General features: G+C 37.0%; 2 protein-coding genes across 7 annotated transcripts in view; one reads left to right on the top strand and one right to left on the bottom strand.

The window, feature by feature from the left end:
• The window catches only part of rabgap1 (RAB GTPase activating protein 1), a 64,849-nt gene extending 62,747 nt beyond the window's left edge, over positions 1-2,102 (top strand). For all 4 annotated transcript variants that reach the window (XM_026219386.1, XM_026219384.1, XM_026219388.1 and 1 more), the window contains one exon: positions 871-2,102. In XM_026219386.1, coding sequence (XP_026075171.1) covers positions 871-993 — 123 coding nt within the window. In that variant the 3' untranslated portion in view covers positions 994-2,102. The remainder of the gene's footprint in view (positions 1-870) is intronic.
• Positions 2,103-11,889: 9,787 nt separating this feature from the next.
• The window catches only part of strbp (spermatid perinuclear RNA binding protein), an 85,592-nt gene continuing 84,472 nt past the window's right edge, over positions 11,890-13,009 (bottom strand). Inside the window, exon 19 of one of the 3 annotated variants that reach the window (XM_026219381.1) lies at positions 11,890-12,418. In XM_026219381.1, the coding sequence (XP_026075166.1) occupies positions 12,324-12,418 (95 nt within the window). In that variant the 3' untranslated portion in view covers positions 11,890-12,323. The remainder of the gene's footprint in view (positions 12,419-13,009) is intronic. The other 2 variants (XM_026219380.1, XM_026219379.1) reach the window with 2 other exon arrangements.

Genomic DNA, 13,009 nt, shown 5'->3' with positions numbered 1-13,009 from the left:
AAATCACCAAATCTGTTGGATTCGTAACTTCTGTTGACGTGTGAAACACAATTTGTTTCTATGCAACATATAGAAATGACAAATAAAGCATCAATCTATCAATATGTAATAATTTAATATAGAGTACTTTTTATAAAATTAAGCTTTGCAACACACGATTAATCTCCATTTTAAAATATACGCCAATAAAAAAAAAAAAAGTTATTTTCAAGTGTAATAATATTTCAGAATGTGACTATTTCAACTGTATATTTATCAAATAAAAGTCGCCCGAGGGGAGTTCACACAACCCAGTTCTCAACTAAAAACAGAAAACTTTCTATGCGTTTTGGCCGTTCGTATATTTTTGGGGGGCTGAAAATACAAACTTTTGAAAACGGCTTCAAAGTGCAAGTTTCTCAGAATCATGGCATCGTGCATGATTATTACATGTTCAGTGTGCACAGATGTGTAGCGCTTCTTTTTAAATGACATCGCCATCTACTGGCCTGACATGAATAATACAGAGTTTGTGTAGTTTTCGCAGATCTGTGTGAACAAGGATCGTTCTGATAATGTTGTCATCTGTACGCGAAACCTTTACAAAACACAAAGGAAAAACATTCTGTTTTAAGTACATAGTTGTTGTGTAAACATTCCCTTAGTGAGCACAAGAGACTTCTAAAAAAAAATAGAAAAATATTACTAAACATTTGAACAGTATATATATATATATATATATACACACACACACACACACACACGTATAAAAATGATTAAAGTGGTTGTAAGTAGCCCAAATAAATCAGCACCAGTATTTTTTGAGGCTTGTTTGAGATAGTTTGCATTTGACCTCAGGTGTCCGATAAGTAAATATCTTCGTGACTTTAGGATCTGGAGCATCATCTGGGTCTGGCTCTGAACGAAGTCCAAGCAGCCAAAAAGACGTGGTTCAACAGGACGTTAACCTCCATCAAGACGGTCACAGGAGCTCAAGGCAAAGAGAGCGTCTAACAGGACACACTTCCAGAGACGAAACACTCCAGCCCAACATCTCCTCTCACCCCACAGCTGGAACAGAGCAAACCTTTTTTTCTCTCCCTTTTCCCCTTTTGTATAAACAAAACTTTCCTTCTAGGGTACCAGCTACCCCATTTGAAACACAAGTACTTACTGAAAGAAAAAGACGCTAGTCTTTCTACTACTGATGATGTTAAACAAAAGACTGGGGCGTCAGGGGCTGTTAACATTTCTATCTGCTGTCCTGCTCAAGACTACTTGCACAAACACAGAGTCTGAGTCAAACACAGATGGTACGAGTGCTGCCGGAAAACTAGCTAACGTTCTCGCGTGACTTTCGTTATTGTAATAAGAGGGCAAATGTGTAGATCCGTGTGCATGTGTATGACTGAGGTCTGCTTTTATTGTACAGTGTATGTGTGTGTTGGCCAACATTGTGGTTCTCAGAGGAAAACTAAAAACAGGAAGTAGGTAGCACACTGTACATAGACTGTACAGTCGACTTTTATTTAGATTCCTCCTCAAACCACTAGCTGGCGCCCTTCTGATATTAACAAAACAAGTAAATGGTATATGATGGGATACATGCATTATGTATATGCACAGCCGTACACAACCAGATCTGTGAAGTCTGCTTGTGTATGCGAGAGGTCAAAGGTCTTTTACAGTAGCGGTTCATCATGACTAACAGGAAGCACATCTGGAGGTAAAGACTCTGCAGAAGTCACTGTGTAACCGACTCGCTGTGGGGAAGGTGTTTGCACCTTACAGACATATTTATATTAATATCAGGCTTGCTAGAGTTATTGTCGTTGTTAAAGAAGACAAATGATGCCGTTCTAAGGCACTGGGTTGTACATAAAAAAAAAAGCATATGTTTTTTTTTTTTTTTTTTTTGATTAATTTTATATTTCAACTTTGGTAACTGTACTAATGTTGCCTAATTGTACTGTGCTACAGATTATTAATTTCAAACTGCTGTCTCATCATTACATGCCAAATGTACCTTTTACCCAGCATTACATGCGTGTGCACATGGTAATAGTGTAGGATGCATTGTGTAAACCTCCATGAATTTCAGTATAAACCTATGAACACATCTCCTCCGGTCTGGTGCTCGTTCTTTATGAGACTCTGAGTTTTCAAATAATCATTAAGAATGTATGTCTTAGCATTACTAATTGTTTCCTGGACTGACTTAAGATTTCATAACTGCGCTAAAAAGGTACTTTTGCAAAACATCAACATAAAAAAAAAAGTTTATGTCAAGACTTAACTTCACAAAATATTTAATGATTTTAACATAACATATGACATCAGAGGTACTATCACATTTATCACACATAATTGTCATCAATAATTTACAGTGTTTTTATCAACTTAATTGGAAATTACGGTAACATGCATTAATTGCCCCCTCACAAAGACCCGCCCCCTCTTTACTGTTGTTATGTTTTACAAATCATGGTACTCTCACGCCACACTGAGAAAAATTGAGATATACTGTACCTTCAATAGTAGTATCATAAATCGAAATTTACTTTGTATCTGGAAACAGATAAAAGAACAATTCAAGCTAAAGTCCCTTTCATTTATATCTCGTATCGCTCCGAATCCTAATCATTTATCTCATCAAGATTGGATAGGACCTTTGTGCAGTTGGCAGAAATGGGTGTATGTACTGTATGGGACATTTTTATTGATGGGGCTCTGACATCCTTTAGTCATCTGCAACAGAAATGTAAATCTCCAGAGTTTTTATTTTTTGTATATATTTCTAAAGATTAGGAATTCTATATACGCTCATACGCCTTCATTGGATAATGCACCCCCCTCAATTAATTATAAGTGTCTTGATCAGTGTGAAGGAAGTAAAAATGCATTATTGAAAATGTATGATTTCTTAAAGAAGAATGGGGAAAAGAAGTAGGAGTGGAGATTTCTGAGGAAATGTGGCAAATGAGTTTATAAGATATTAACAAACATTCTATTAATTCTATATACACTGCCTTAATTTAAGATCATTAACGGACTACATTATTCAAAATAGAAACTACACAGAATTTTCCAAAATGTTTTCTTTTGTGACATCTGTAATTCAGTAGATGCTGATTTGTCCCATTGTTTGTTCCAAGATACAGAGTTATTGGAATGGAATTTCTGATGTGATTTTCAGAGATTTTTAGGGTGCAAATGGAGCCGGATCTGGCACTTCTCATTCTGGGACTTTCTGAATGTATGTATCTATTATCAGGAGCACAAAACAAACTGCATGCATACAGTTTAATTACAGCCAAGAAGTTACTACTGCTGTTCTGGAAGAAAAGGGAAGCTCCGACAGTCAAATTATGCCTTGGAAAAATTATTTCTACTTTTTGGAACGAATTTGATACTATTCTAAATCTGGAACCCTTTTCTCTGTTCTTGATGGAAACCTAATGCATCGTTTGTTAATGTAATGTTTTAGCCCCAGATTTCTTCATCACTTTAAACTGTAAACAGGTTAGGGATGTCTCTCTTTTCTAATTTAAATTGCCAAACTATTAGCTAAAGCCTAGTTTGGTATTGGCATCTGATAGTTACAATAACGTGTAATATCAAGACTGGACGTCATTAATGATCAATGGAGAGCAGTAGAGTTGCTAGAAGTTTTTTCCGGATGTATTGCAATATTTGAACTTCTGTGGCTAGACCGAATGCTATTCTAATTAAAACTATTAGTGTGTTGTGAGAATTACCAGTATTATTCACTAGAACATTTTTAAAACACTATATTAAATGTGGTTATGCATAATAATAGCATCATAAAAGCAGGAAATGATCAGCGCGTTTAACATAGAAGAGACAGAGCGGGGAAGAATAAAGGTCAATTAAAAATAATGCGTTTTTTTTTTTTAAACGAAGCATGAACATATTGGACTGCACCCCATAAACACAATCATGCCTAGAACAAAACCAGTTAACCAGTTAAGGCTTTTAGTTCGGGATTCATACCCGAGTCTGCCAACTGGCGCCCCTGTCCTACGGCATTTCTTGTTATATCATTATGTCTGTCTATAAGCTAACTTTTTAAATAGCATGCGGTCCTGTAAAATTACACTCTGGGATGATGTGTTAAGCAGGTTTTGGAAGCCTGTTACTGGGAGCTACCTGGCATCAGGACAAACTCAAACGTCATCGCTGATGAACCCAAACTCCAGAGCTCACTCTTTAGTGTATGTGTTAGGAGGTAGGGAACAGGGGGAACGTTGATTGCACTCATATACACCGACCCTGACTGGTTTGTGCAGAAGTACCTCGACCCAACCCAACTGTACTTCCAACTCTGCCCAGGTTTCACTGACATAAGCCTGATCTTATGCTTGCTCAAGTCGTTGAAAATAGCTTCCAATGGAGGCGAGGAACAGCTGCAGAAAAAAAACTGCAATGGTTTTCCCAGATGAGAGGTATCAATACACAGCTGGGATCCTTTACATTCTGGCAACATGTATTACGTCCACTGTCATGCTCAAATACTTGGTCTTACCTCACCATGGCTTAACATTCATAGTATTTAAATTATTTAAATCATAGTATCCCATAGTATTTAAATCACTTCAGTTAGTGTTTGATTTATCGGACTGTTTGCTCCTTGCTGGAGATGAATTGCATGGACTTGTTGCATTGTTGCAATACAGTAGCTTGTAGCGCTACTCAAATTTAAAGACTCATCAATAATACAGGAGCACGTTACCCAACTAATTACAGACTAGGTGAGTCAATAATATGATCCTTCTCTTCCCAGATGTCTATTATCCCAGAATTACATTATTACACAAACTCATGCAACAACATGCATTGATTTGCACAGAATGGAAAAGAGCCCTGTCCAACTCTCACAGCCTTTCTTCAGAGTCCACAGTTTGTGCAGGGAATACTGGGCCCCCTTGACATTACATTGGCTCAGGCCCCAATAAATTGCTATTGCCATTCAGGTCGGGGGAGGTGAGTGGTCCCCCTCATTTAAATATTTTTGGGCCCTTGAAATTGTCCTAGATTTGTGACATAATGCTGCTTTGACTGTAAGGTACATGTCTCAAAGCTCACCTCGGTGGCCCTGTCCCAAATGGCACACTACATGTGCACTTACGGTCTTGTGGACTTGCACACCATAGTGCTGCTTTTATATTGTTTTTATTGTCGTTAACATTATGCACTCATTTTATGCATGTCACAGTATTCTAAAAATGTAACGTTTATGTTAAGTTGTCGTTCAAATAATAAAGATACATGTCTCAAGGCCTTGTTTTTTTATTTTTATTCCACTCCCACGTCTTGCATCTTTGTGTTTAAAAACGCAAGGCCTAGAGATGTGTTTTTTTAAGAGATGAACTCTTCTGTTGTGTGAATGGCCATGAAGTCCAAAAGAATGCAAATTCACATGAAGTGTGCCATTTGGGACAGGCCCAAGGTTGTTTAAGAGCTTGCTATCCTTGCTTACCTAGCATTCCCTCAATCTTCTCTAATGCACTTTCCATTTGTGATTTTATAGTCAGGTTGGACCCATTTTTTATTTTCGAAAGGACTGAATTTGAGGCTGTTAGGGACACAAGTACAGTGCATCTAATGGATTGTTCTGCTGATGAAACGTCCGTCCAAAAATACTGTCAATAGACAAAAACTCTGTAAGAGTTGTTGAGAGTGTGAGAAAATTGCGTGATCTAGGACACTTCTACAGTGAGTGCCATTATGTAATGACTACAAAGCCTTGTCCAAATACCCACACTTGCAGTCTTTGCACTTGTCCAATTGACTACTTCTATGACATAGTTCCTGTATTTGGTGAGGATGAAGATCACAAGTGTGTGTCAAACTTTCATTACCTGATAGGACACACTTATAGTATTGTAAAAATGCAAGTGTTTACATAGCTTTATTTTAATTACTTCTTAATGTCTATTCAGTAGTCCCTATAACATTACAATTTTACATTTGTGGTGCTTCTAATTAAGTGATTAAAAGCAGTTCCAAATGTTGTACAAAATTAATATACTAATCTATGCAGCAATAAAACGTGTAGCACTTTGTTTTACTTCCGAATTATATGTAATATCTAATTATTATTAATATGTAACTTACATTTGGAAGGTTTCCGTGACCTCTCGCGATCTTGGCAAAAAGTCTCGCGATTTATTTCCACAACATGATGCATGACGGGATACACTTAGCCTTGAATACCGCTCTGGAGTGTGGATTTAGTGTGCATTAAAGGCACTTGCGCTTGCAGACTTACTTCCTGTTGCGATCACACGCTCACAAGTGGCCAGAACCGCAAGTGTGGGTATTTGGACAAGGCTTAAAGGGTTAGTTAACCCAAACATTATGTCATTAATAACTCACCTTAATGTCGTTCCAAACCCCGTGAGACCTCCGTTTATGTCCTGAACACAGTTTAAGATATTTTAGATTTAGTCTGAGAGCTCTCAGTCCCTCCATTGAAAGTGTGTGTACGGTATACTGAGTCTGTCCATGTCCAGAAAGGTAAGAAAAACATCTTCAAAGTAGTCCATGTGACATCAGAGGGTCAGTTAGAATTTGTTGGAGCATCGAAAATACATTTTGGTACAAAAATAGCAAAAACTACAACTTTATTCAGCATTGTCTTCTCTTCCGTGTGTTTTGTGAGAGAGTTCAAAACACAGCAGTATGTGATATCCGGTTCGCAAACGAATCATTTGATGTAACCGGATCTTTTTGAACCAGTTCACCAAATCGACCAAGTCTCTCCCTCACTGCTTCATTTTCAACCATGTTGTCTAACCTGACTGAGGTTTATTGGCTGTTGCACATTACTGCCCCCTAGCTTATTGGAGACAGTACACATATCCAATGACTGGTCGTTGTATAAAATTTATTGCAACATATACGACCTCTCTAATCAATAACTTAATAATTTTAAGTATGACAAGCTTCTGTCTTCTAAGTATACTCTAGATATAAACAAAAAGGACACAGGACAAAATACACCACATATAAAAAAGTTTAATGTCTTGATATATTTATAAAAGAGAAAAAAAAAGTTTACACTTTATAGATATTTCACACTTTACTTTAATAGCATAAATTATGGCAATTAAGTGACAGAAAAAACACTATAGTATTTTCACAACTAATAGTTTGTAATATGATACCATACTGCTGTCATGTTCAAGCACTGCTTGCTCACAGTTGTGCACAATCACCACTTCACATGATATTGTTACCCTTTATAATATCTCAAATCTAAATCTTTATATATTTTATATATATATATATCATTTGTCAAGTTACATAAAAGTTGTGACATGGATTACTGAGGATCCCGCAGACTGCTTTCACTTGCAGTCCGACTCTAGAGAAGTATTTACAGAATCATGGAAGAGCACACAAGCAAGGATTTGCCATGCTCATGAAGATTCAAAATAATATTAATAATAATAAAGAAACATAAAAATGGACATTAGCACCCCTAAAGGAGGAAAAAATGAACACACACAAATCATATGAGTATTTTTTTTTTATAATATAGGTAAATAATTAATATCAGTGTATTTGGATGTGTCTTAAAAGATGCAGTTAGCTCTTGTATGAAAGTACATTCTACTTCATAAATACATTTCAAACCTAAACATGGCTCTGTTGCTGGTTCAGTGTATGGGATCTTCAGTGCTTCGGCTCACACGTGAGTCAGCTCAAATGACGGCCGTCCCCATCTGCCCCGGCTATGTGCAGGGGGGATCAGAGACGTGGAGAAAACATTCACTTCAGCAATTCATTCTGCAAAGCTTGCTCAAGCTGAAACTGGATCTATATTTCTGTACTTACATCGCAAGCTCGCTAACTGAATTTCCAACTTGAGTCCCACACACAAGTCCCTTTCCTTCATGACAGGATAAATATTCCACCACTTAACTGTTTCAAAAAATACTAAGTAGTCTTCTTGTATTGAAAATGCACCAACATTTGAAAGTGTACATCAGTGTTTTTTTGTGGGGATATGTCCCTTTAGGACTAAATCTAATGGTCATCCATCTGTTACATAGTGAGTGGCTAAAATTAAAAATGCCATTTTTTCCAGAATCTGTGAATCTAGCCATTTATCTATTAAATGAAAAAATAAATAAATAAACATAAAAAATCCTAGATATTGGTGACAACATTTTGTTTTAAAATTGTGTTTTATCAGAGGCAACAGTGAAATGAACAATTCGGAGCCATTGTTATGATTTCAGTCTAGATTTCTACATTGGTTACGTCTGCATTAATCCAGATACGAAAAATGGTAGAAAATAGGGTTTGAAACATAATAATAATAATAATAATAATAATAATAATAATAATATTGCTGAAAATGCACAAGAAGCTTACTAAGATCGACCAAAGAGAGACCATACAAAATAATATTTCTCACACTATTCTTCTGGCATGGACCTTTTTATGATCAAAATACATCACTACTTACAGTTGTGTCCAGGTCACACTCACTCACCATGATATGTTTGCTCTAAAACACAATTGTCCTCATATTTTGCCAAAGCACAGCATTTGCGAGTACATTTTCTGTCATCTTTGCAGGAATGAAATATTGGAAGATTGATTGGAAGATTGTACAAAGTGACATTTATCTTTAGCAACACTGTGGAAGTGAACAGCACACAACAGTTAAATGTAGGTTTAACGACATCTCTATCCGTAAAATATGTGCCACATGACTAAACATGCTTCATTGTCTTCAAATACCTCAGTTTCACAGTCCACACTACAATGCTAAAACAAGATCAAGAAGAAAACCAGTTTTCACAGAACAAGAATGCTTGTAAAAGGCCAAAATTTGGAGAAAAAAATATGTATCTGGATTAATGTAGACGTAGCCTTTATTGGATAGATAAAGTGAAGGTACTGGGGAACCTGTGATACTCGGGTGAGCACCTTGACTCCAAGATGTCTACAGGACATACATTAACTGCTGCCTCATGGCTCAGACAAATTAAGAGGACTAAAAAAGCAGAAGTGGATGAGGCATGTAGATGTTGCATTTGACATCTATCTGAGAAGAGCTGATGGAAGTGGTATGCAATCTTGTGCAAATATTAGGGCTCCGCCCACAAATGGTGACATCAGACCAAACAGAATAGAAAATAAACTTTTGATGGCTTCCAAGAAAATCGAGCCTGGTTTATTTGAATCAGATGCTCTCTCGTGGCTCAACACGTCTTCTCTCTATGATAGACAACTGAGATTCAAACAGCTGACGAGCTCCGCTTGACTTTGATGAGCAGAATTAAAACTTAAACTGAACTACACAACATATTAACGACTGGCTGTCGATGAACCAGGGAAGCAGGCTGGCATGAAGAGAGACATATTTGGACTTCAGGAGAAGATTCTGATGCTTTTTAAGCAGCGCAAAAAAAAAAAAAAAAAAAAAAAAAAAAAAAAATGCAGCTACGTCTGGCGTTTAGAAAGACAAACTATATGGATTATTACACTGGATTCGGATTAATGAGACCTCCCTGTAATATCTTCGCTCACTATGAGACATTGCTTTGATATATGTAATATTTTGCAGCACATGTGAGTGTGAGAAATCATATTACGAAGTGTTCTTGGTTAAAGTCAACATGAAACACTATTCTTGACTCGCTTCTGTTAATAATGTCATGTCTTTCAAAATTATGAAAGTATACATATAAGCAAGTCAGATAATTAGAGAAAAGGGTCTGAAAAGGAGAACTTGTTGACATCAGCCAAAAGTCATTGCGTATGCATTTATTGCAGTGAGATGAAATATATATATATAAAAAAATTTACTTACAGTGATCTATCATTTATATAAAAATAACAATAAAACGTGTATTAAGAAGGTGCATTTTGATTTCATGTTGACTTTAATCACCAACAAAGTGTTTTATGTTCTGCAAACTAATTAAACATAAATAATATGGAAGATTTTCTGCTTTTACTTACTCAATATAACGTTAATAGCGTTAAATCCCAGCTGTCAGTTGTTTGAACTGGATGATGCTGGTGTGGAAAGGGGCTTGTGTGTGTACGATCATTCGTAAAGCTCAAAGAAAAATAAAGACCATCTAATGTTTTGTCATTGCATGGTGTTTTGTTTCTCTCAAATCTCTATTTATTGCATTTCCACACAAAACTTACCCATACAAGACTTACCAGCTCTAATTCAAAACTGACCGAAGTCTCGTCTGGTTGGGGAACAAATTAATTTGTTTTTAAAATGTTTCATTTAAAGAAAAAGTGAATATTTAAAACAAGCATATTTAAACTGTTACTATTACATGATGCATGTTGTGCTATTGCTTTCATTAAATTATTACTGTACTATAAATAAACTAGTACTATTCTGTAGTATTTCTGTGATTATATCCCATCTTTTCCTATTTGAGAGCTACAATATTTCACATTCAAACACAACAGCTAAAATATGACTAAATACATGGGGATTTCACACGTTCAGTGTATATGTGAGCTGGGTGTATGTCAGTCCTGTCCTGTTTTTGCAAACTGTTTGGGCTGTATACATTTGGGTTTCGGTGAGTTGTTACATTCCATTGGTTACTGAACGCTCAGTAAATTATCAAAAGTATTTTGACGCATACAAACATCAATACATTACTAGTGATATTGATTGAATTATCTATTCTTATACACGTGAAGGTAACAAGTGTAGGAAATTTTGATATAAAAATTACTTAACTATACGCATTTAGACTAATACAGTAATACTATCCTGACGGTAGGATGCTTCTTCAAGTCCGAATATAGCACAGCTAAAACAATATCACGCTTATTCCCATGACTGTGCTCTGTGGTTGATATCTGGGAGTTTTTTTAATGCTGTTAGTAATTAGATAGCCTAAAGTTGCGCTACAACAGACCAGCTGAAGAAAAACGCAAAAGTAAAAAGCGAGCACACGTTGCTGCATCAGAAGACCTGTTTCACAACACACGTGTGCACGGCAGTAAAACATTACACTTTCACAAGAGTGATTTCTGGATTACTACATTGACCATCTCTTTTAATAACAACTATGAATTAGTGACTGGCAGCTTGTGTGTTTGAGACTTTAATGCATACTACTGTGCTGATAAATAGATTCAACATTTTCTGCGAAAATAGGCACAACACAGAAACTAGCAGCAATGCTTCTGTAACGCAAACTCATGCTCAGTGTAAATGCTGCAACATATGCAATAATATAAATATGTCCAATTGTGAAACACTTTCATGTGCATGTGAAACAGGCCTGAGAAGAATGACAAATTTCTAGGAAAGGCAAATGAAGGGCCACCTATGTCGCATTAAACCGAGCCACCTGTGCTGTTGCAGGGGAAAGTGAGGAGTGACCGGGTCACACTAGCTGCCCCTCGTACCATGATTACATGTACGAGTCTGCACCTCAGCCGATGGCCAGGAGGTGTAAACAAATCTGCCGTGTTATGTGCTTTTAAAGACCTGTGTGTATGTCTGTGAGGTGTGGATGTAGGTGGCAGGTGTTTGAAAGAAAACCTCCTAACCCAACCAGAACGCCAGACTTTGGTCGACTGAGCAAAAACACAAGTCGCGTAGATCTGACGAAGAGACACGACGAAGCTGCTTGAGTCAGAGAGAAGGAAGCATTACTAATCTACTACAGGTAGATTAAGAAAAGGGCTTTCATATTGCATGGTCACAAGAATAATTACGAGATTAAATTGCTTAGCATATACATGTATAGCGTATACATATACTGTATATATAAAACTGGAAGAAAGTTACATCTTAGTATAATGGTTACAGATAACGTTCCAATTCTAAAATAATTAATACCAAGAATATGTATATGTGTATATATATATATACTGTATATAAATATACATAAGTACATCGTATATCTACACATATATATTTATAGTGCCATAGACCATACATATATATGCATGTATTTATAATATAGCCACAGATACACACGTGGTGAATATACAGTGAAAATGACTATATTGCAATGCCAAGTTTGAGTAAAACTCAACTGAACATTCACATCTCAAGTAAGCTTAAAGCCCAAAAGAGTTCAAGTGTATTGCTATATAAGAAGGAACCGAAGTCCCCGGCCAGTTTTCGGGGATGAGAAAGTCAAATAGAGTATTGCTTTTGTAAGATTGGTGCATTTTTGGATCCTTAGATTGGTTATGGATGGGTTTGGGTTGAGAGCGTATGACGTTTGGGCCGTTTCTGTGTAGTGGAGACAGCCTGGTCAAGCCTGGAGTGGTACGACAGTTTAGAGCCACACAACCTGATGGTTCTAGAAGTCAGAGAAGAGATCTTGAGGACCCAAGTGAATAAAAAAAGGAGCGATGGTCCGCGGCTGGTAAAAGGGATTGTCAATGAAAAGACCACCTACAGTGAGGACAAGAGCAGAGAGAGCTGCGATTAATGGTGCGGCCCCGGAGGAGGCAGCGGTATACACATTCTGATGGCAGGGGGGAAATGGGGTTAGGGTGTGCCACAGGGGTGGATACTAGGGTCTCTGCTCTTTCGGGCTGTACGTGGGGTTTTCATTGCACCGGGAGCGTCTCAGGTTAATAAAAAAGACATCAACAACTTAAGCTGCACGGTTAACTTTCAAACAAAACGGAAAAAAAAAAGAGCTCATTCGTTTGAGAGAAGGCAGAAGAAATGTGAAACGTATGTGGCAACTCTGAGGTTTCCATACAGATGTAGTTAGTACATAACTCTGACAAATCAGATCTGTCTTGATTTTGGAGAGAGTATAGTACAATGACAGCGATCGCTACCAAAGAGGAACCACGTCTAACCATGGAGATGGAGTTCCTCTTTGGTAAGCGACGATCATGACCCAGCCATAAATCAGCACAAGAATCATCCAAATCATCTTCAGTGTTTTATGAACGTGAACTTAAAGACTGTTCGTAAAAATGTACATTATATTTAATTCAAAGAGGAGTGCGGCATCTTTGGAAGGTCTGG

This window comes from Carassius auratus, chromosome 35 (genome assembly GCF_003368295.1).
Source record: "Carassius auratus strain Wakin chromosome 35, ASM336829v1, whole genome shotgun sequence".
Classification (NCBI taxonomy): Eukaryota; Metazoa; Chordata; class Actinopteri; order Cypriniformes; family Cyprinidae; genus Carassius; species Carassius auratus.
The sequence above is the reverse complement of the archived record's forward strand: the minus strand, read 5'-3'. Positions and strand labels throughout refer to the sequence as shown.